This window comes from Amia ocellicauda, chromosome 8 (assembly GCF_036373705.1).
Source record: "Amia ocellicauda isolate fAmiCal2 chromosome 8, fAmiCal2.hap1, whole genome shotgun sequence".
Classification (NCBI taxonomy): domain Eukaryota; kingdom Metazoa; phylum Chordata; class Actinopteri; order Amiiformes; family Amiidae; genus Amia; species Amia ocellicauda.
Window position 1 is genome coordinate 36,445,482 of NC_089857.1, and position 25,430 is coordinate 36,470,911.

The following is a 25,430-nucleotide window of genomic DNA, read 5'->3' on the forward strand; positions in this document are numbered from 1 at the left end:
TTACTGTTACCTAACTTCCCACTTCCCTGTGACAGGGTTTTAACAAGGAAGGATATCTGATCTCTTTGCAGAATTACATGTGTCCTGTTTAGCAACTTTTTTCTAATGTCTACTTCTGTATTTTATGTTTTAGATATTTTTTAGGAACTTTTCAGACAGCACCCTAATTGCTATCATTTTTCTTTACCTGTTTGTAATTGCTTTTGAGGATCAGGTTCAAATAGCTTTTACATCACAATACAGGTTATGTTATTACTTATCCAGTAAATGGTTAAAACATACTACGTAAATAAAATAAATATATATAGATGGATGTGTTTAGGAAATAACAAATTAGGCAAAACTTTAAATGTTTATCTAACATAAAATGTAAGGTTGCCTAGGAACAATCAGATCCAGGTCATGCCGAATTAAATGTTTGAAACTAATTGTGATGCACATCAGGGCCAACAGAGGGCTTTAGCAAGAACAGACAGAAAACACTCATCAGCAGCAGCTCTGAAAGCTTTTCAGATCCTTTATCATCCCTGTCTTATATTTTACCGCATTTTTCACATACTGTAAACGTTCTTTAGAAGGCAAAGATAAACGACTGTGGTTCACAGCAGTCTATCTTTCAAGTCGGTGCCAGAAGACTGATAGCCCCATAGAAATTCAAGTGCACCCAGATAGTATTGTAGATCAAAAGCAATCTAGAACTTGCAGAGGTGTCTATTGAATTTAAATCCCACAAAACAGTTTTCTGAGGAATATTGCAATGTCCAGGTTTTAGGTATCCATTGATAGGAATATTACCATGGTAATGGAAAACCCGTAGTGTATCTATACCTTTCTGATCTTAAAGTAAAGAATGAACTGCAAATCCATGCCTTAATACATATATTGATATGAAATCAGATACAGGTGTGAAATTTGTCTTCACATTTAACTCAACTTTGGGTGCACAATAAACATTTTGAACAGTACGTCGTCTAGACTGTTTAAAGCAGAAAGCACTTCTTACAAGTATCTACTGATCTTTGTGGCCTGTAAACCAGAATTTGTGGAGTGTATAATACACATAAAGAAAATGTCTTACAAATTCTTGCTGGTTTGCAAAGATAATACAAGATAGAATAATGCAATTTATAATGACAGAGAAATTATATACAAATCCTGGGAAAACATATATATAACCATATAACTGGGAAATTTGGGAGCATTCAAAAGACTGGATAGGATCCTTGGATCACTTAGTTATTAAGTGCACGAGCATGATGGGGCGAATGGCCTCCTCTCGTTTATAAACTTTCTTATGTTCTTAACTGATGTATGTACAAGGCTGATCTGGCCTGAAGTCAGACACATCAGAGTTTTGACAAAAGTGATTCAGCAGTTTCCGCTTTGACAGTTAAAAGAGGAACCAAACATCAGAGCAAAGTGTCAGCGTATGAATGTCATTCTGGTCTGATGAGGACTGCCGCCTAGTAGGGAGATAAGGTAGGGGAAGTGTTACAGCATATTGGACAAGACCCAGCGTCTTTATGGTGTGTTACAGACAGGCCACATGGATATTTTCCCCACAAATATGAAGCAGTTTTTCTGATGTTATCTCTTACACCTTCCGATATGAAAATGCATGACTGACAATGTCAGGATGTCTTAGTGCAGCCTGTCCCAACAAAGCACCAATAGCAGCCTAAGAAAGGTTAGGGGGCCATTCTGACTGTCTTTGGTGAGTTGGTTCCTAGTATGTGACTGATCCATGGGCCTTATTGACATTATTTATGTCTGTGACATACATGCCTCCTATATTCTGTGCTATAATCTGTTTTCTTTGAAGGTGTTGAAAATGAACATGATGAACATCTGGGAGAAAGGCTTAGGAAAATGAGTCTTCACCTCTTCACTGTTAATCCTTCTTTACACATCAGTTTCAGAGGAAATCTCAAAATGAACACAGTTGATTTCTGTTGACATGACCTTGCACTAACATCTCTCTCCTCTGCTGGTTCAGTTTACATTCACAGAAATATAAACAAGCTGAGAATGTTTATTTGCTGCTATAACCCACAGAAAATAAAATGAATGTTAGAATTAAGGAATTCCAGCTAAGCTTTTAAAGAAGATATAACCCAAAAATGACACAAGTGCAAACAACTTGGTTTTATTTCAAAGTATATAGATTGTCAATATATTTTTAGAATATCGTTAAACCCTGAGTATTTCAAAGTACAGTATTGAGTCATGTCAATTTAGATTTTTTGACACTTTCTCAGAATGCACTGTGAAATATTTAATGAACACAAATTCTTAATAATTTAGTATTTTATAGTGCAAACAAGTTATACTAATATTTTGACTATGTTATTAGATACTGATATATACAAATTATGATTATTATTTTTGTGATTGGAAAGTTAAGTTCAATAGAGACCATTTTCGTGAAGATCTCTTGGGGCTGTCTTACTGTTACAGTCTGGTTCTTCTTCATAATTAAGAGTTTGCAGAGCAATTTGCATTACTGCAGGTATTAAAAAAAGAAAATACAAAAATATTCTTATTAGTTTAATTAATCTGCACTAAGTAAGTTATTTTAAGAGCTGAGGTGCTTAAGGGGAGTACGGCAAGGAATAAAAATGAACATAAGTTAATTTTTAAATTACATTTTACTTCAAGTTGTGTGTAGATGAAATATTGAAGTTTTGTACTGGTCTTTCTGCAAATTATAATCCTGTGCTTTCATCCAAATAGTTTAATTTGTTTAGAAGAGCTCTGGGGGTTACATTGTGACTATGACATATGACAGGCTATTACACTGTAACAACTAAAAACCTACAAAAGGAAAGGAGTAGATGCATAACTGTGTATGTGTCACAATCCCTGTCTAAATGCACCTCCACATGTCTCTATTAGATGTCGCCGTTGCCCTTCCTTGCCAGTCCCTTCTCCCAGCTCCCCTCATTCAGTCAATCAATCAATCAACATTCCTGAATACCATGTGCACTTGTTCAATCACCCTCTGCTCCTATTCGCCCTGTACCTCCCAACTTGGTTTCTTGCTTCCCTTTGCTCCACATATAAACCCCTCACTGTCTCTCACACTTCACAAAGTTTTGTCAGTAGTACACTACAACTCTGAGCAGTATCTACATGTGCCTTGTTTAAACCATTGAAGTCTTGACCCCTTGCTTTGCCCCTCGACCTTGATCTCGGGCATCCTCTGACTCTGTTTGGCTGATCTCCCCAAATATGAAATAAAATACAGATTTCCTAATGACCTCTGTGGTGAACCTCAGTATAGGATTGCACTCTAGAAGTCCAAGATATGTGTTATTTTGAGCCAGTGTTTAACACATACTGTGAAAAATCAATCAGGGATTTCTTTTGTACCAGAGAACCAGAGTTTTTTTGTTTCCTCAGCCCTGAGTGTAACCCATTACTGTCTTTGTTGGGTAGTTCAGGTAGATTTGAAATCAAATGAGTAGACCTGGTTAAGTGTTTCAGATGCCAAAATAATACATTTTGTAAGTTAATTATGTTGCCTTTAATTCTTTAATAGTTGCCGTTTTCTTTGAATTTCTTTGGCTAATAATGTATAATATTCTGGAGTGGATTGAGTAATTAGACACATTAGCAGCACTATAGTTTTCAAAGCTGGAAGCAGCAGGAATCAACTCGGGGAACATTCATGTTCAGGAAATACAGAGAGCTTCTTGTCATTAAGTTCCATCACTTTGAAACCTCACTTCCATCTGAACAAATCCTACTGTAGCATAAAACTTTAAGCATTTGCCGAAATCATAAAAAATCAACAACAACAAAAGACATGCTCATCTCACTGGGCCATCTGATTTCAGAATCATAATGTAACTGCTTAATTATAATGAATTAGTATTTTATAGTTGTTAAGTTTAATTGAGGAAATTAATCATTGGTGACTACAAAATCTATCTCCAACTGTTTAAAGTCAAAGGTGAAAGACTACTTCTTTGTGGGAAGAAACCTCACTGATGTTAATTAAAAATCCCAATTGTAAGATATTTAATCTTGGTGGAATGTGGACCTTGACTGTGTTTTGTAATTGATAGGGAAGACTGGTAAGTTTAATTTAATTTGCCCTAGGTTAAAGAAAAATATCCATTAAACAAAGAAAATAACTATAACATTATGCTACTGTAATTATAATATTGTTTTCTCACTTTTTTCTCCCAGTTTTTATTTTGAAACATTATGAAAAACACAACAATATAATTAGTACACACATAACATGCTCACAATGTAAAAAATTTAGTAATAATGTAATATATCAGCAAATTTAAGGATATGTAAAATATGAAACTATGAGGTGTTTTTTTCCTCTCATTTGCTTTAAATATAATTCTATATGTAAATCATATATAATACAATTTCAAACTGTTTGCAGTCATTGAGTTCAAATATATGAAGTTATTGCAAAGCAGAAACTTTCTCTGAACACAGCAGGTGGAAAATACAGTGATTCATATCCAATTGCAACAGTGCATGGTGAGTAATTACATTTTCAACAGTGACTGACATCAGACACATTCTGCTGAAGACTGATTTAGAATTGGAGAGCTACAATGATTAGAATGGGATTATGTATCTGGAAGGATTGAGTGAGTGCAATTTGAAGGTAGCTGACAAATAGGTTTGATATGGGAATTGAATGAGTAACAAGAAGCAAAGGGACATTTTCCTGAAGGGCTATTCATAGATGACTATACACTAAAATACACATTTTAGACACCTGCAATGCACATCTCATGTGGGGAACAATTAATCAGTTCATACTCCCTTTCTGGCACATGCTAACAGCAGAAAATTTACAACGTTCATGCACAGGACAAGTCAGACAGTTTGAAGGAGAAGGTGATAGACGAAGCATGGGGCATGATCATGGGGAAACCAAAAAATGCAAAACTTGTTGGAGAGAACATGCCAAAGTAATATAACAATGTTAAAGACTGTTGGGAGATTTAGACATATAAATGAGATACATATAAGGCGATGATGAAAACATTAAGGGATGTAAGGGGAATTCACTTCAAAACTTCCCCATGGGCTACCAGCATAGAAGAAAAAATATAATACTACATCAGCATGCTCTTGGGAGGGTGAGAAGTTCATATTCTTCTCAGTTGTGGGAAAGTGGGAAAATCTCTTGGGATTTTGATTTTGGAGCTGGTTATCATACAGCAATAAATGTTTCTGATGAACATGACTGTGACATAAATAAATAAATATATTCTAACTCAAATATATCTTGTGTCCAGTTTTGTCCAGATTGGATTAAAATACTTAATAACTGAATAGAAAGGCAGGTATTTTCTTTAGTGATTTTACTTATCTTGGTTTACTTTTATGCAATATTGCATTGATGGAGTGGAATTATTAGTGCAACCCAGTTTAGTTTATTGTACTAATACAATAACACATAATAAGTCAGTCTGATGTATAATGTATGTGTAATTTATGTTTTTAAGTGGAAATCAGGTGCTGCCTAAAATACACTTTCATATATTAAATTTGGAACATTAAACTGTATCATTGTCTGTAATGACACAGATACACCAACAAGAATAAACAAGCTGAAAATTGTTGTTTTGTAAAGCATATCTTGGCTACTGCTATGATAGTTGATAAAACTTGCAAAATATGTTTTAATGCAAACCACTTCTCTGACTGTTTAAGCATGGAACATGTAGCAGTACATCTTTTAAATTTACTGACATTTCTGCTTTCTGTCTTTATGTTCTTCAAATCAAATCATCCCATACATATCGTTTTGTTAAAAAATAAAAATAAAATAAAAAGTCAGTTGCAATTTGGATTCTTGTCTGTGGACACACTTCCTATTTATCCTGCCATCCGGTTTTTAAAAATGCAATATCATGGGCTGAAAATAGAGCAGCGCTCTATACATGTGACATGATTGTTGATTGTCTTGATGTAATTAAGTGGAAATTTGTTGTCATTGTGAATTGGAAAGAAAAAAATGCTTAATTCATTGTTGGTGTACCTACATCCTTATAAGGAGCTCAAACTAATCATGTTTAGTCTAATAAAAAGAAACATAGCATAATTCCACTACAACAACAATATCCCAAATCATATCTTCTCACAGCAGGAAATTACACTTCAGTATCCAAATCCTCAAACGAGCTTTGCTAAATATACTGTTTAATTTAAAAACAAGTAAATTGGATGGTTGGACAATTACTGGGTCAAGACGGAGCCTTGTCATACAGTACATGTGTTAGACATTTAATAAGTATAGCAATCAGTTAAGCATTGGCAGATAAACTGGTCATGTTAATTGGGCATCATGAAACTAGCCATACAGAGAGTAAGAGATGTGTATAACTTCCACATAAAAGCCAGTTTAACTGGTATAGCCTTTATACTAATTTGTTTTCTTGTTTCACAATGGGTCTTTGTGGTGGTTTGAAATCTGATAATCCAATTATACAATGTTACCTTGGCAACTAAAATGAGTGTGTTGCCTTTAGGGAATGTCCATAGTAAAGAAGGTGTGGGTGTTTAATAACACACAACTGTGTCCTCTTTAATAAAGCACCATTTAGGCCCCAGAACCCTTTTTACTTGCTCTAATTGTACTTTAACACCTCGTGGTTGCTGCATAGAGTGTGTTAAAGCTAAAGTAAAGATGAATATGATATGGACCCTGCAAGATGATACTGCAAAGTATTGTAAAAGCAGTATGAGCATGCCATGAAGATTGCGTTAGAGGAGGGGCTTAGCTCAAAATGGTCAAGAGGAAGGAAAGTTAAATGCAAAACAGTGGTTTGCAGAAGTGCTGTAACAAATTACACCTATTTTAAAAAGATCAACATTGCATTAATACACTTCTGCAAGAACTAAGCACTAGTGTGTTTTTGAACACCTAAAACTGTTTTTTTAACTAATAGTTTGTAATAAACATGAAAGAAGGCATTGCAAACCCAGTGTTTATCAGTAGTGAAGACCTGCAACTACACACACCAGGAAATGTAAAGAAGGACTTGGAGGAAGAGTTTGTTGAAGGTCCTTGTGCGTGGGGTGGTTATTCCCCACGTTGTGTACAATGCTGCAACACTCCCAAAGGATTCCTAGCCTTTTATTGCCTTTTGGCAATAGTTCAAGGTAAGAATACACCATTAACAAGAAATCTGTATAAACTTTACCTTAAGCTACATTTGAGAGGAAGTCAGCTACTGTGTATACTATTGCTTACCTTTCAAATTTTAGTAAAGCTGCTGCTTCCATGACACAATTTGCATTTTTGTATAGGTATTTGTCAAGAGGTCCATTGAAAAGGTGTCTTAATCACTGCAATGTTTGCTATATAGTGTATTGTATATTATTATTTAAAAAAAGTATAATAATCACTTAATTGTTGAGCTTCTTTAAAAGCAGAATATGTATAGATGGGTTATCAGGCCTTATCAGTAGATTTTCTAAAATAAAAACTGCAGGTTAGCAACTTCTATAGGTGTATTGCTGTCTTCTTGGTGTAAAAACAGAATTCTACCAATTTCATGACCTGGAAATTGAGCTGCAAACACTGACATCTGGTCAGCACCGTGAAATCCACTGTTCATAGTATAATTACAGTGCATCAGAAGCTAACTGCCCTTTATCTCTGCCACAATTTTGGCAAAGATTACAACACCTAATGAACTGTTACTGAACACAGCAAATGCCATAACAGCGAAATGAAGTGATGCATATCAGAACAGTTACAGGATATCGTATGCTTAACCTCATGGTTTTGGTTTGGCATTTAAATTTTGAACTAGAATAAAACAGAACTTTGACTCACCTTCTAATAGAAACCTTAAACTACTCTGTATGCAGTGGCGGCAATGTGAAATTAAGTCACAAGAAACTTAGAAGTTTGAATTTATGTGTCTGGTCAGAGTTTATATATTTTTTTAAAGTGATACTATAATAATCATCATCAATCATCATCATCATCATCATCATCATCATCATCAGAGAGGTGCTGAATGTAATTTGCCATTTGTAACCCTTTTTACATAATTGGGAGGATACACATTCTTGGATAGCTATAATTTTCTCCCCTGTGTTAATGGGACCAGGTTGAAGTGGACTGAAATAATAATTTCCATTAATCCATGAGTCATGTGATAAAGCTTTCATTTAAGACCCCGGTAGTAGTATCAAATCTATTTTGGCACCAGAGAAGAGAGATAAATATCATTTTTTTATTGTACTTTACCTCTTTGAGTACATGTGGGAGGTTTGGGGATGGGTGTGCTTTGTAACAGCTACAAACCTCTGGGAATTTACACCTTTGGCCTACATTTTTGTTCCTTGACCAAAGTTGGGTTACAGAATATTTAGGATCTATTGTAGGTAAACCATTTTTTTAAACATGTAATCTGAGTTACCTTCAGAACCTGTAACATGCACTAAAGCAATACAATATTCTGCATTGGTTCTCTTTTTGATTCTATTTGACTTTGAAAACCTAACTTTTTAAAAACCAAATGTTATAGCTTGCTTAAAAAAGTCAAAGAAAATAGAAAAAAGATTGGTTACAAAAGAAAATCTGAAATGCATAAATTAAAATGTCTTCTTACACTAATATTCCTCCTACTCATGCTTCTAAAAATACCAATTACCAAACATACAGTGTACACATCCTATTCAAATGCTGTCACCTCTATGAAGATTATCCCTAATACAGAAATGTATTGCAATCCTCAAAGAATTATAAATATCTAACAATGACTAGATGACTCCTTTAGTTACTCTATATTCATTACAAATGAAAAATTGAATGTTTCTTAAAAGGAAATATACAGCAAAATATATTTTTTCAAACATGCAGAATCTGACTTGCCTCCCAGGTATTTTCAGCTAATTCGAATGACAGAATGGTTGATATTTTCCTGATTATAGGCTGAGTTTGAATATTATTACAATCATTTCATTCAAACTATGTATACAAAATGCTAAACTGGTGAAGATCTGGACAGAGCCTTGTGGTACACCTGTTAGGAGAGCAGTCTAAGAGATTGCAAGGTGGGCAAAGGAGGAGAGAAGGATGTAGTGATTGGTCGTGTTGAAGGCAGCAGATCAAGGAGAATCAGGACAGAGGAGAGGGAGGCCACCTGAGCAAAGCAGAGGTTTCTGAGAGGAAGGGGAGAAGGGAGACAGGTTGGAAGTTAGGGTTGAGGGTGGATTTGTGCTAATTTGAGCTCTTATTAGGAATTCTGTGGCTTAAAACATCTCAGCAAATCTGAGGAATCTTAGCCCATTCTTCATGAGCAATGGCCTCCAGTTCAGTAATATTCTTGGGTTTGCGTGCTACAACCACCTTCTTCAAATCCCACCAAAGATTTTCTATGTAGTTCAAGTCAGGTGACTGTGATGGCCACTGTTGAATCTTCCAGGACTTCTGCAACCAAGCCTTGGTGGAATTTGAGGTATGCTTGGGATCATTGTGCTGTTGTAAGGTCCAATGACGCCCAAGCTTCGGCTTCCTCACAGACGGCATGACGTTTTCTCCTGGGATTTTCTGATACTTCAATGAATCCATCTTGCCTTCCACACACTGCAGGTTTCCAGTGCCAGAGGATGCAAAGCAGCCCCAGAGCATCACCGAGTCACCACCATGCTTAACTGTGGGCAGAGTGTTCTTTTTAGTGTATGCTTCATTCTTCTTCCTCCAGACATACCGCTGATCCATCGTGCTGAAAAGTTCCAGTTTTGTTTCATTGCTCCACAGAACAGAATCCCAAAACTTCTGTGGCTTATTTATATGATTTAGAGCATATTGGAGCCGACCTTTCTTGTGCTTTTGGGTCAGTGGTGGTGTACGTCTTGGAGTTCTGGCATAGAAACCTTCTGCGTTTAGTACGCGCCTTTCTGTGCTCATTGAAACCTCAGTGCCTGTTGCCACCAAGTCTTGCTGCAGGTCTTTTGCAGTCACTTAAGTGTTTTTCACAACCTGCCTTCTCAGCCTTCTGGTTGCAGCAGTTGTTAGCTTCCTTTTTCTGCCCAGTCCAGGTAGTGTAACCACTGTTCCTTTCACTTTGAACTTGCGAATTATGCTTCCAACGGTGTCTCTAGGAACATTCAGTGCCTTCGCTATCTTTTTGTATCCTGTTCCTTGTTTGTGACGGGCGATGATCTATTCTCTTAACTTTTTGGACCATTCTTTTGACTTATATTTCTAACATGCAGTCAAACGTGACACTCAACAAACTCCTAGCCAGTTCAGGTATTTCATGTGCTCTAGCTCAAGCACACCTGGTGCAACTAATGAAGCCCTTGATTAGTTGCATCAGGAGTGCTTGAGACAACACCTGTTTTGCATATTTGTGCTGTTGAGAGGGATTCTATTCAGGGGGTTGAATAATTTTGAGACTGGAGAAGTCATTATAATTTGCATTTTCAGTTGAATTTGCTTTTGTTTGCAAATTGCTTTTGTTTGATTTGTTCATTGCAAACAGCTGACAGTCTGTACATTTTGTCAATAAACCTGATTTGCAATGGGGGTTGAATAATTTTGCTCAGAACTGTATTTGATTTTAAGGCTGGTTGGGTAATACCTGTACTTCACAATGGATGTTGAATTGAAATACCATTGTAATTTAATCCAGAATTGGATAAACCACTAATATAATATAAAGCCATTATTATAATTATTTGGCAAAGCACAGCATGTCTTGCTTAGAGTTATCAATACGAATGGCTAAGCTTTACAGGGAAGGACGTTTGCTGCTTTCGTATGCATTTATTAATGATAAAAATGCTGATAGACTCAAGGGCACTCTATGTTTCTAACATTATAGTGACTCTTGAAAATGAAAAAATGTAAGTTATTAATTATGTGCACCACTGATAAAGAACAGTTTCTTCACTCGTTGTAAGCTTGGCTCAGTACATTTTATGAGAATTGGTATTGAAGGTAAGGTGATAGAAAAAATTCTCTAGTAATGGTGGAGACTAAAAATAAAGGATATGAAGATGCATCCATGTTCTACCTTGTTACATAAAATTCCACATATATCGTACTTGGGTCCAAACAGATGATGACGTGATCTACATTTTTCAGTTTGTATGATGGAATATAAAAACAGACTGCTTTGATTCGACAGGTTGCTTGGTTAACGGCTTGGTAAACGTCAGCATTTCTACAATCGAAAAGCGCTACGAGTTGAACAGCTCGTTGACCGGACTCATCTCCTCCAGCTATGACATTGGATTCTGTGTTTTATCACTGTTTGTGTCGTTCTATGGAGAACGAGGTCACAAACCACGATGGATGGCTTTCTCTGCCTTCATGATTGGACTTGGAGCCTTTGTATTCTCCACCCCACACTACAACACCGGTATATATAAATATGGTTCTGAAATAAAAGGTAAGATTTTCCCTGAACACCAAATTTGTTTACAATAGACAAATCAAGTCTTAGTGTTGCTCGTGACCTCAACATCCTAAATTCTTCATATAAACAGAAAGAGAAATATCAGAAGGAAATTTTCCACCAATAACGGATGTTTTGTTTTATCTTCCAAGATACATGTGCTTTTCCCGTGAGTAACAGCAGTGAGAAGAGCTGTGATTCCTCCAGGCTGACCACAGTCTCCAGCTACCTCTATGTCTTTATATTGGGTCAGCTGCTGATGGGAGTAGGAGGAACCGCTTTATATACATTGGGAACTGCTTACATCGATGACAGTGTGCCTTCTGAAAAGTCTTCACTTTATATTGGTAGCTACTTTATCTTTGGCTGAAAGAATAATAATAAAAATACACTTTAGTTAGTTTTCAAAATGCCTGCATAAGGGACAAAAACTAACAAAAACTTTGATAGCTTTTATTTGTTTATTTCTAACTCTTTGAACTCTTCTTTTGAAAAGTTATGTTTGTGCATTGAGTGCTCATGATAAGAAAAATCATAATTTTGTCTGGAGTGACAGCAAGACCACGATATCATTCGTTCGTAAAGAACTGTGGCTTTCCTCTTCTGACCTAAAGTTATTCAGGCATGGGTCTCTGTCAAGGCAAACTGATGAATTATGCAATGTTTTTGAGGTCTACTAATGTCCCCTGAGGACAAATGACATGTGCCAGTTTTAAAAGGCCAAGAAATAAATTCACACCATCCCCAAAATACAAACATAAACTAAATGCAAATCACTTCCTAATAATTTCATTTCTTATTATTTTTATTTTTTTTATCATAGTAATAGATATATTCCTAAAATATGTCGTCCAAATATGTAAAAGCAGTTTATGTCCATTCAAATTCATGAAGTTAATAGATTAACACAATGCAATTAATGCCATTTTGCAACTCAGTATCAGGAAAACCAAAAAGATTCCTTTTTGTGATTCATGAATGGAGAAACCAAACCTTAGTTTTAAAGTGTCCTAAGATGCATGACTCTTATCAGTCGCTTGATAATGAATTACTTTGATTCCTATTTTAGGCATTGGCAATGGTACTGCGGTCCTTGGTCCTGCCATTGGGTACGTTGCAGGAGGGTACATTCTGAATATCTACATTGATATCAATAAAGGGACAACGTAAGTTTTAGTGTAAGGTGTTGCGCTGTTGGCATCACTTTTCATTTATAGCACTGCGACTTACTTTTATATTGAATTTGTTATATTCACATTATAGGTATGTTCTTTATGTATGTGGGACTGATATAGATTGAAATGTATAATTTAATGTATATACAAAAAAGAAGGAAACAAATGAGTAAAACCCTTACTTATTTCTTGATTTATCTATTTTACAGTGTTGACCTGACTCCAGAAGACCCCCGCTGGCTTGGAGCATGGTGGATTGCGTTTCTGATATCCTGGCCCATTGCTTGGCTCCTAGTTATTCCTTTTTGCGGTTTTCCCAAACATCTACAGGGTAATAATATATTACTATTATTTTGTGCCATGTAAATGAGTCCATAACCGGAATCTATAGTATACAGCAAAGCAATAGAAAGAAACCACTGTGAACACAATGTTTCAGTTATTGAGCTGCATGCAAATATATCTGCAGGAAACACAGACAGTAACATACTCTGTTTGCAAGTCAAAAGCAAATTGGATGGTGATACACAGACATTCCAAATATGCCTGAAGAAAACAAAAGCTTTTTCTTTTTAAGTAAAGGTGTTTTCTTCCCATTACCTCTAACTACAGTTTTCTTAAAAAAAGGGCCAAGTCTAATTGTGTTAGTATGTTCTCCCCCTGAGAAATTGCTCTTTTCCAAGATTAACCAGCAGGACCTCAGTACTCCTCCTATTTTCTATAATGTGCCAAAAATAATGAATGCTAAATGGATACCAGGGGATTTATGCCTAAGCATTTTGAATTAGTAATGGAAACTGTGACTAAAGTTGAAGCCTGTTAAATACTTTATTCATGAATGTGCCATAATGTTTATTATGTCCTTTCTAGATTATTTTACAGCAGCGTAAAATATTCACAACAGTTGTATTTGGTTAGTGAAACTGTTTTTTATTTAACTCCCCATCAGGACACTCTCCTGCAGTACAAACACCCCCTAAGCCCTTTGTCGTTTGACCTTCTCCTATGAACTCACTTAAAGTGGTAAACTTGAATATCCCACAAGTAGAATCTGCTTTAGTTAATTTGGGTTGGTAGAAGATGTACATATATATTTTTTGCTTTGCCATTACAAAGCTCTATGTACTGACCATGCCATGCACCATTACAGGTGATATCATATCAACAGTTGCCTTGTTTTCCTAGGAACTGCAGCGATTGAGCAACAGAAAGTCTCACAAGCACATCAGGATGGGAGTGAGAAAGTAGTTTTAACACTGAATGTTGGCAAAACTTTTCATGATTTTCCTTTGGCTTTGAAGGTAAGTCTCCTAGCACAATAAACTATTAATTACCCAGCAGTCCATATAAACTATATTTTTTGAATTATGCAAATTAGCAGATAATCAGTAGTTAAGGCCATTGCACACTGGATCCGATACATCATTTGTAGTCCGTCATCCGAACTCATTTTGATTCCAAAACTGACGCATTAATGTCACTGACAATTACAGACTCGGTGTGCAAGCTGAGATAAGGATGCACACACTAGTTTTGTTCTCTTTTTACGCACGTAAAAATCAGATGCATCATCGGATCCAGTGAGCAAAGCCCTTTACTTTCTATCACTGCATGTAGTATTACTGTCCTTACACTCATGCAATTATGTTTGGGAATCTATTTAAGTAATCCCTTGCAAAATTGGTGTCATGCCCCTTGTTTTTACTTTAATTTTACTTGCAAATGAATCACATTTACAATACTTCTTTACTGAATTTTAATAATATTGCCCCTTCTGCCGCAGCTCCTGGTGAAGAACCCCGTGTTCGTGTGTTTAAGTATAGCTGCCAGTATGGAGGGCTTCCTCATAGGAGGATTAGCAACCTTTATTCCTAAATATATCGAAAATCAGTTTGGGACAACATCTAGCTATGCTGCTTTACTTGGAGGTAAGGGCCACAAACAAAACAGTACAGATCTATATAACTATTATCTAATATGTGGTAATTGCACTTGAGAGTTTCTGGATAGAAGGGAGAGTGGTCATTGCCTAGTGGCTTTCATAGGGTACATATAGAAACACACCGTCCTACTTGCAAATTGCAAATCACAAACTTTCACCCTGTCCCATTTTGATTTACTGTATTAGTTTGTGATAGCATACAGGTTTGTGCCTAGTCATTAGAGGGTAGGTGACAGTTTTGATATGGTCTAGCTCCTTGGCTTCTCAGGATTTACCACCACAGAAGATTAATTTTGCCCTACTGTGCGGTGTGCTTTATGCCCACCTGGGTCTTGGTTAAAACTATCTAATGATTTTTCATTGGTACTAAGCTCACTCTGAACCCAAGCCCGGATCTCTAAATGGCTTGCTGCGCCTGCTTACACTTGCTCCAGATATTTGCAATCAATGGGCAGAGAATCAAAGTTGCAAGAAAAACAAACAAAATAAAAATTTCACAACTTGAGATTACATTAATCCACAATTATTTTGTTACAGTCTGCTTGTCAATGATGTGAAGTCACAGATGTTTTAGCATTCTTTGAGAAGGCACAATGTGACAGTAATAGACTGGAATGCTCCAGATATGGTTCGCTGAGCACTTCTGTACAAAATATCAACTTTTCAAGTTCAATCTTCCATCCATTTTGACACCTAACATGCTGAAACACTTTATGTAACATTTATATGTTAATATGATCTCACTGGTAAGCCGCAGTCATCTCAGTGGAATTATCCATGGCCAAAAAGGAGAAGTCAACTAGAGAATTAGTTTTGCTGTGTGTGAGCTATCATTCTTGATTTATTGAGGTCATATCATAATTAGATGAATTAACATCATCCTATGTGTCTGGAAGTAAAATATACCTGTTCCTGTTTTTACATTTTCAGATTTGTTTTATGCACAAGCAATTTTAGATTGTGAATATATTGAGATTTACAAAGAATATACATAAGACTTAATGCCATTGTACAAAGACAGTACATTATGTCAGAACATTGCAAGCAACTTAATTTGTTCCATAATATTATACATTGATCAAATATATACAGAATAACAAAGTGGGAACAATTCTGTTTATTTATGTATACCAGATGTAACATTTAAATTACACAAAACAGTGGAACTCAGGTTTGAATCCTGTAAAAATACTTTTACCATCCTTATTCCTCACAAAGACACACATTACTCTGGGCTGCAAAGATACTCCATACATTTGAGGGAAAGATGACAAAGTCTGATGCAAGACTGATTTGTTTATGGCTTACTCACTAACTAAAAACGCTGAAGAATACTAATAAAACAATATCTAATCCGTGTTTATTGCATTTAAAGTGCAGATTGAAGGAAACACTGCAGCTAGGTGACTTTTTTCTTCAGGTCATGTAAACATAACATTTGTTAAGCCCACACATTCTGGCAGTGGAATTGGACCTGTAAATAGAGAGCCTAACCTTGTGCCAAAGCTCACATTTTAAGGTCACTGCCCTCAATCACAGAAATAATTGTTTTGTGAAGGTACAGTGAAAAAGGGTAGCACCCAAATCTTTGTTGATAGCCTCTCACCTTGAATTTAAGGGCTGGAACAGCATACTAAGTTGATAAAAAAAAAGACATCTGATTCAATACCACCTGTATGAAAATATGATAATTTAGAGAAAACTAAAAACAAATATTCTATGGAGGAAAACAAAGACAAAAAGGAAATCCATATTAAAAAAAAAGACTTCAAACATTGGAAATCTCAGGCTGGCAGCACATGTAGTGAATGTTCTAGGTTCACCCTTAAATAACATTTTTTAACATTTCTAGCAAATTTCATAATTTCAACAACGTAATGATGTAGTAATACTAATTCAGTTTTGTAAGATCCTGTTTATTTCTTCAAGATAGCAAAGTCTTGTTTATATGTCAGTCATACCTCTGAATAACAACAAGCAAACCAGGCATAGTTACCTTTGCAGAACAAGACTCACTCAAAAGGTTGCATCAGTGTGTTGGAAAGCTAAATCCTACTCCTCTTTACTGTGTACTTTGGTTCTTTGAGGGATTTTTTTCTCTCTCGGAAGGAATTCAACAAGAGAAGGAACTTTAATACGAAGTTAAAGTCTCTGTGCATTTGCAAGTGGTGGCTTCAGAAACATAGCGATGGTATCCTGCAAAAGTGCAGCACATCAGGAGGCTCGATCTGATTTCCATAACAGAAAATATGCTTGTCCCTGCAGTGTAATTACTTATGTAAGCTCTGGAACACCATCTCTTTCATCCTGATACTAAACAGACAGCTCATGGGGGAAAAGACTTTGAAGGCTTCATCGCTTTTATTCTAGTTTCAAGTAATTCGAAAATTGTAGGGGGGAGGCAATGGGAATACCCCTTTTACAGACTTTTTCTTTGGTACGTGCTGGCTGAGAAGGTCCAGCTGGTGTGGAGGATAGATGTCCACCTTGTATTTTACACTGAGTTGCTACATTGTAGAGTTTGAAAACAAAAGACAGACATTGTCAATGCATGTTGTTTCTTTGCTAACCACTGCAAATCTTCTATTACATCCACAGTTCCACACATACTCAGTACATTTTCAATTTTTAAAATAAAATTAAGACCTAACATTATGAGACCTGGCTGATTTACTTTGTACTGTATCCGTACACATCAGATGTTCCTTTCATAGCATTGCAAGTGTGTCTCCAACAAGATGTCAAAAAACAATAACATACAAATCAGTAGATGGTCATCCTATCATTTGGGTTGAGGCTTTTATCCAATCAACTTTGACATCATATGTTTAAGTATTTCTTGTGCTGGGTTATCTAAAATGGGATGAGTAACAGATTGAGCCCTGCTTCAGTTTTTCACTCTTTGTTGAAAACATGTTGCCTCTAATTACTCTGTAAAGTTATTAATGTATTTATTTTGTTCATTTTGGCAGGATTTGTGTTAATTCCTGGAGCTGCACTTGGTCAACTCATTGGAGGCCTGGTGGTTTCTAAATTCAAGTTGAAATGCAAACAAATTATCTACTTTGCAATCGGCACGTGCATTGCTTCATTCTTGATGTCAATGATTTTTGTTGTCACTAAATGTAAAGACATTCCCTTTGCGGGGATTTCAGTTGATTATAATCGGTAAGAAATTAGTCAGAAAGAAAGATTGTAATGGAAAGTGTATTTGGTGTGTCAAGGTGTTATATGCAAAACAAAATGGATATAATACAAATACTGGGGATAATACAAATAAAAAGCTATGGTTATTATGTTCCAAAAAATGTGTAGGCATCACTTTGTAACTTAAAAAGGGACACCATAGTAAGGGTCTAAATACTTTTGCAAGCCACTATATGTATACACATATGCAAACACACACACATATCTATAAAAATAAATAAATAATGTATGTATTTATTAACTTATTATGTATTTATTTATTTTACTTTACCCCACTTTTAGGACTGGAACAGCAACAAACCTCATAGCCCCTTGTAATGCACAGTGTGGCTGTGATAATACTTACTACAATCCTGTCTGTGGAGATGATGGGATTCAATATTTATCTGCTTGCAATGCAGGATGTCGAAATATAAGTCTCCAAAGAAATTCTATGGTAAAAGTCTACAAAAATAAAACAAAAAATGAATTTAAACACAAATTATTACCAATCATACCAACTGAGGTGTCGGAGGAATACAATAGGAAACTCGATATATTCACAAAGAGAACAAGCTCTGAACTCAAAAAAACTAATTTAACAAGACATCTACTAGTCTTTAAGGATCCTACAGTACTTGATTCAACTGAATAATTGGGTTAACAAGTGTAAGACAGGCCTAAGGCTAAATCTGTAAAGGCTAAAAAAAAATCATAATAATTCATGCCTTTCAGAAAAGTCTATTTGCCATTCTTTTAACCTTCTCCAAGGCATCTGTAGCCTTTTTATGATGTGGTTCTCAGAATGGAATCTGGAAATCACAGATGTGGTCTAATTAGATCATTGTACAAATTCAGTTACTTCTGTGAAGCTGTTTTCGGCTTTCTAAGATGTACACCCCAGCATCCTATTTGTCTTCTTATTTGCTTCACCATGGAACCTAGGTGATGCAAACAATGTATCCACTTCACTTCACTTTTCCCCCCAAAGGGCACTATCCAATTTTCTGTTAAGTAGTTATTTACTATGTGTGACTAACGACTGTATTATAAGAATGCCACACTTTGTATTTGCAAGCACATGATTCACTTTCTTGTGTATCTGGCCATGCTGGTATCTCATGTTGACAGCATCAGCTTTCTCGCATCAAGAGGTTGGCAGTAATATATGAACAGAAAACAAAAACAAAATTCTCCGCATGAAATTAATGAGCTACATTCTGTACGAGATTCAGAAATTCATAATTAATGACAAAATAATTTCCTTCCCATGTTCAGCAGCTACTTACCATAAATAATTCAACAATATTGTGATTATTTCCCCCTCCACCTCAGGTTTTTCACAACTGTTCTTGCGTTTCATTTAAACACGCTCTCAGTTCGGAGAATAATCGGGCGTTTGGAGGGAAGTGTGACACAGAGTGCAACATGAAGGCCGCGTTTACTGGGTTAAGCCTGCTTTTTGCTATTTTCACCTTCATGGCAGCCACTCCCAACACTACAGCCACTCTGAGGTACATATAATCGTCTTCATAATGTCTGTCAAATTAACAACATGATTTTTTGTTTTCATTTAGGTTAGATATGATCGAAGTGCAATGCATAACACAGAATCTATTCATTTTAATACTTTGCAAAAGTGCTTGCAGAAATATTGACTCATAGAAGCCAACAGTGTAAAAGCTCTCTGCCCTGCTGTACCCAACACAATACAGTGCGTGTGTAGAATAGGACACAGAATACATCTGTGAATTGATATCTTCTTGTTCCATTTTTACATAAATGTACACTCCTTAAGTGTAAAGTTAAGGAGAGAGAGGCGGGGCTATACCATGAGTGACAATTGAAATTTTGCACAATTGGTTTACTCTACTTTATTTTTAATAATTATTTTTAAACCTTCCATTTGGGTGACACTTTCATTGGTTGCACTCCTCAGCATTCAGTTTCTAATTACTGAAAAACCAGCTTTACATAAAATTGTACCCCTTACAGTAAATACGACATTTTGTTTACGATTTTCTTTCTTTGGCTGAATTGTATGTGGTTTTTAACTACACAATTCAAGTAACAATAAAAGTACTGAGTTCTGTTTTTTCCAATTTAGATGTGTGCCTCTGACACAGCGGTCCTTTGCCCTGGGAGTCCAGTGGGTCTTCATACGACTATTAGGTAAGATTTGCGTTGTGTCCATAGGAGTGAAGAAATCAATCAAGCCCTTGAAATGTGCATTTAAATGTCAGTTATATATTTAAAAATAGTTTTAAATGGGTGTTCTTCCCATAAAATGTTGTATTGAAAAGAAGCAGCATTCAGAAAATCTCTGCATTTGCATGTCCCTTTAAAACTCTTTAAATAGTTTTCTTTGGCTGGGAATATGTTTGCTGAAGTTGAGGTCTCACTCTCTGGTCTCTTTATTACTTTCCATTAATCCTAATCATGAATCTTAGAGCAGGGATGCAGCAGATCTGTTTTTCCCTGATACCGGCAATAGTTGATCAGTCTCCCTAACACTTGCATAGCTGGAGGCTTTCTGTCTCCTGCATCCTTGTGTCATTAATACATGTGGCTTCTCTTCTCTCATTTCTCTAATACTTGGTCTCCCAGCTGCCAGGATAGCCATCCCAGCGTTGTTACTGTCTACTGATTTTGTCACAATAGCTACTTCTCATGCTGAGGCCCAGAACATTGAAAATCTGCTGTTAGTTCAAAGCTTAGTTCAGTCTGTTTCAAATTGATACAAATACTTATTCTATTGTGATATTACCAATACAACTGAAACTAAATACTCGGGAGGCTCGTTGGTTCAGTGATTAAAGAAAATAGCTAGTCAAAATGTAAGGCCTAGCTCCATGAATCACTAAGGAAGAATTATTATATAGACATACAATCAAGGACCTTTTTAAATGGATTGTGCAATACCTGGTTTTTTTTACTCTTTGCACCATATTTCCTGAAAATTGCATTGCATTAAAAAGTCTCTAGTATAAAATATGCTTTTTACGCTTATACTATTTGAACCAATCAGCTATGTTAACAAAAACAGAATTGCTGACTTTGGGCAAAAGGAAATCTATTAGAATCATTTATGAAAAGTTTATAGTTTAACCTACATTACATGTTACACTTGTATATTAAATGGGTAAGATGTATCTGGCACTTCTGCTCTCGCTATAATGGGATGAGGAAAGGGGTACGCTGTTGGGAAGTGTTAGACTAATTTCCATATTTATAACTCATATGGGACATGGAAACAAATGAGGAGATTCATATAATTTATGGTTATTAGACAGTTAATAATTAATGATTTTAAGTAAACGTGTATGAACACAAACTAAACAATGTATTGAGCTTGATGTGTTTTTCTTACCAACATTTTCACTTCATAGGCACAATACCTGGACCTATGATATTGGGTGCTGCCATTGACCATACCTGTATTTTATGGAATATAAACTCATGTGGAGATAAAGGTGCATGCTGGTCATACAACAACACCAGGATGGCTTACTCTCTTGCAATAATGTGTAAGTAATTCCTATTTTAAATCCCAAATGAATAATACTATATCCCTACCCTGTGCCCACCACAACAATAAAAACAATCCGAAGCCAAATCTGAACCACAGATTTTGACCAGCAATTAAATAAAGATAATAGTCAGGATTATAAAATCAATCAACATTTGTAAATTACATTGACGTAGATCACAAACTTAAACGGTGCAATGTGTAATGTTACAATATTGTTTGATTTGTTTAAGTTGTGGGGGGGACGATATAAAACATTACATTTGTATTGAAGACTGTGAGTAGATATTGAACCTAAATGGTTAAGCGACGTGCTCTGTTTGCAAAAGTCCCAAGAAATGTTAAATTATTAACGTGATAGGGAATCATGCACAAACCACCCTCATGAAGAAATTCTCAGGCATCTTGAATGTGCAAAGTCAGTTGTTTCAGGGCCAGAGAGTTGCATGATTGAGATTGTGCTTTTCTAATCTGTAAAAACAGCTAAAATGTACATCATAGATATTAATTCTAATATATTGAATACGTAACTATGATGATGAAATGCTTTCCGTTAATAGTTATTTTTGGAGTGTAAAAAACAGAGTATAGATCTCATAGATTTTGTTTTATTGTCTTTTAGGTGCTGTATGCAAGTTTCTATCTACTGTTTTCCATTTTGTGGCCAGCCTCATCTACAATCCTCCAGCAGAAACAGTTAGTTTTAAGGAAATAAAGGAGGCTGATTTGTCTTCATGTACTAATCTGACCAGTGCCTGAAAAAGGAGTCATCTCATCTCAGCTTGCAATGTTAGAGCATGAGCGCTCTTGCACGTGGAGAGAACTTTACAGGTTTCTTAAGAAGGTGCTACATTATTGATAGTTTTGACACGACATTCCTTTCATACCACTCAGTTTCTAAATACTGCTGGATGTAACCACATTTAACTTGCTAATTCAAGATTTAAATTTAATTGGACATGGCATAATATGTTTTTACATATATCACTTCATCTTAAATCCAATAGCTAACATATGGAAAATATAACTGTCATTTTGCACATCTGATTACATTCATAATTTGGTCTATATCCCTTATGCAAAATATAAAATAAAATAGATATATTAAACAATATTAAACACAGCTTTCTTGAGCACCACAATCATCAACAACACAACAGAATTATAGCTCTGGTGTTTTTGTAGACATGTACATTGTCTTCCTCTGTTCTTGGCTTGTGCTGAGGTTGTAGCATTGGACTGAAAAGAAAATAACTGAGTATGAAAAAATGAATGGGTTTTTAAAACATAGAACAAGTAAAACAAACAAAGAAACAATCAAAACAAACTGAAGGACTGCAGCAGACAGTTTTGATTGAATGTTTCTGTATAGTCTATATTTAACACAGGTATACAGTATAACTTTGGAAGAGATATATTACTGTGATTTAATAATAAAAATCACTGTGTAAGTGTGTAACACCTGATTCAATGACATGTAAATGTTAGCATGTTTATAGATTGTATTTCTCGAAAATGATGTAACAGATTATATAAATTATGTTATGCAGTTATGAATCATAACACTTTACATATATTTAATATAATTCCAAGTGAATGTGACTAGCATAGAGACAGTATATTTGTTGGGTACATATCATATCATATCATTAAATTGGAATTTACAATATTAAAAAGAAGAACTTGGGATTCAGCCAATACAAGGACTGCTCCAGTAATGATGTGACATCTTTTATGCTTTTCCTTATTGCTTTTAGATTGTTTCACAGAATCAAGATTCATTTATTCCCTCTAGTCACTGAATACAAAACAGCAGGTAAACCTGAAAAGACATCTAGCAGAACATAAACTGTGCCTTCAAATGTGCACAATACACGCTTACTGTTCCTGTCTTTTCAATGTATTGCTTTTAATTTGCATCTACCTTTTTGATTATTTCTATCAAGTGTTTCATTGGAAATTCCTCTTGCCATCTTGTTATCTACAGCAATGAAACAGTATGTGTTGATTGTGGATTGAATCAGGAAAGCGAGTTTAATTGAATGGTCTGCAGTCAGCGCATGTAGAAAATAGACCTCTCTCACTGCATTTGAGTTTTGTGTGCTACTTCAGTAGTAGTAATCCACCCTTTCAACCCAAGGAAATGGCTCTCTGCTGAGTAGAGGGTGGAGTACAATATTATTGAAAGACTTTAACCTATTACTTTGTCTTTCCCAGTACCTACAAATCTCCAGCAGTGTTACAAATGCGTGGTACTGAATAGGATTAAATTAAATTAAAATGCTTGCTGGGATAAAATGAACATTTTGTGGTTATCTTTCAAGTTAGAAACACTGCCCAGGGGGTCAAATCAAATGTCTATCAAAGCTGCCATTGGCCCCTGTGCCCGTCCACATCCTGTTTGTATAAAAGGTAAGGTCTGCATAGAGACTTCCCTTTTGCCCTTTGCCTTGGTTTGTCAAGACACATAAGAGCATAGGTGGACTGGCCATCAGGCAATTCTGGCAGAAGGTTTGGACCATTTTTTAGTTTGGTGGGCCGCTTGACTCCTGTGTGGGCCGGTCGTCCTGTGTGGATTTCTGGAACACAATTCGCCGACTCCCCCTCCCCCCGGACCGTACTTAGCCAGCTGCCCCCCATGTCAGGATTGATGGCGAGCCTCCGGGCTCTCATTTTTTGGTGGCACAGTTTCTGAAAGGTGCACGCAGGCTGCAGCCTACCTGTATGGCGCCTTGATGTAGTGCTAGACACACTTTCCAAGGCCCCGTTTGAGGCCTTGCAATCAGTTGACCTCAGATTAGCGTCACTGAAGACGGCATTTTTGTTGGCAATCACGTCTGCAAAATGTGAGTGAGTTACACGCCCTGTCCGTTCACCCTTGTTTTGCTGGAGATGGTTCCAGGGTTACACCTTGGCCTAATCCTGCATTCCCGAAAGAGCTGTCTCCTTTCCATATCAACAGGCCTATTGAGTTGATGGCCTCTCGCACTGGATTGTGGACACCATTACCACGGCCTACGAGTCGGCTGAAGACCCGTTGCCTGAATACCTCGACTCGAGGTGTAGCCATGTCGTGGGCCTTATTTCAAGGTGCATCACTGGCAGACATCTGTGCGGCCGCAAGTTGGGTCTCGCTGCACACCTGTTCAGTTCTACAGGCTGGATGTGACGAGTCCAGTTCCTTCTATTGGGAATCTGATGTTGGCTTCAGCTGAGCCTCAGCAGCCTATCAGGCATTGGCTCCTGACTTTTCTGTCCCTGTCTGCCCCTGTTGAGCATGCTTGGAGAAGCAATGCAGAACCGTTTCCCTTCCTACCGGACTGTGACTTATATATAGTTCATTCTGTAGGGGGGAATGCATGTGTTTTTACACCTGTACCCTGCCATTGTACATAGTTCCTTTCTCAGCAGGCCTGTAGCCCTGCCCTAGCTATGCTAGCTGTGCTGAGGGCCACTGCTGCTGTGTCCAGTGGGAGGCTTTGAGTTTACTCTTGTGCCCCACTGTGTATATAGTTCATTTATTGACATCAGTAGAGCATCTGTTGCTGCTAGCTGCTGGTCAGCATTGTGTAACTTGCTCCTGTGTCCTGCGTGTGGTGCATGAGCTGCACCCCGCAGTGTATATAGTTCATTGGAATAGACAGTTGAGCTTGTCCGCTCCTTATTTAAGTTGAGTGTGGACACCTGGCTCCTGTTTTTAGCGAAGGCACATTGTGCCCCACTATGTATATAGTTCCTTTGCCAGCAGGTTTATGGCCCCGCCCTAGCTATGTTAGCTGTGCTGGGGGCCGCTGCTGCGGTGTCTAGTAGAAGGCACTTGAGTTGGCTCTTGTTGCCCCGCTGTGTATATAGTTCCATTATTATTAATTGAATTATCCAGCAGTGGCTATCCAGTCTGGTTAGCCGCTGTGTGTTGAGTTATATGGTGTGGTCTTGGTATTGGGCCCCGCTCCTAGCCCTGCTATTACTAGGCTTCATGGATGGCACAAGGATTCTTGTTGCCCCGTGGATACACCATTCTTTATTTCTTCACAGAGCAGCGTGATTGCGGTCTTCGTGTCTGGGCAGACCGGATGTGCCCCCAAGGAGCCCCTGTGGCTTCTATCATAGAGTTGGTACAGCTTCTAGTAGGTTCGCCTCGGGGCAGGCTCTCTTACCAGCTCGCTGCCTCCTCCCTTGCAACGGTTTGGTTA

At 36.8% G+C, this 25,430-nt stretch overlaps 1 protein-coding gene across 1 annotated transcript; it reads left to right on the top strand.

Annotated features, from left to right (window-relative positions):
* Positions 1-6,668: 6,668 nt before the first annotated feature.
* Positions 6,669-23,118, top strand: LOC136754959 (solute carrier organic anion transporter family member 4C1). The gene is made up of 13 exons (XM_066711269.1): positions 6,669-7,146; positions 11,136-11,399; positions 11,558-11,752; positions 12,475-12,571; positions 12,790-12,911; positions 13,766-13,881; positions 14,364-14,508; positions 17,495-17,690; positions 18,012-18,165; positions 19,044-19,222; positions 19,816-19,880; positions 21,098-21,235; positions 21,860-23,118. The coding sequence occupies exons 1-13, from the start codon at positions 6,945-6,947 to the stop codon at positions 21,994-21,996; spliced, it is 2,010 nt and encodes a 669-aa protein (XP_066567366.1). The 5' UTR covers positions 6,669-6,944; the 3' UTR covers positions 21,997-23,118.
* The last annotated feature ends 2,312 nt before the right edge of the window (positions 23,119-25,430 follow it).

What these genes read in the sequence shown, in the direction of transcription:
- LOC136754959 (XM_066711269.1), top strand. Translation starts at nt 6,945, where the DNA reads ATGAAAGAAGGCATTGCAAACCCAGTGTTTATCAGTAGTGAAGACCTG. An exon ending in CCTTTTGGCAATAGTTCAAG is followed by an intron (nt 7,147 to 11,135) that starts GTAAGAATACAC and finishes TTGATTCGACAG; the next exon opens with GTTGCTTGGTTAACGGCTTG. An exon ending in AAAGTCTTCACTTTATATTG is followed by an intron (nt 11,753 to 12,474) that starts GTAGCTACTTTA and finishes TTCCTATTTTAG; the next exon opens with GCATTGGCAATGGTACTGCG.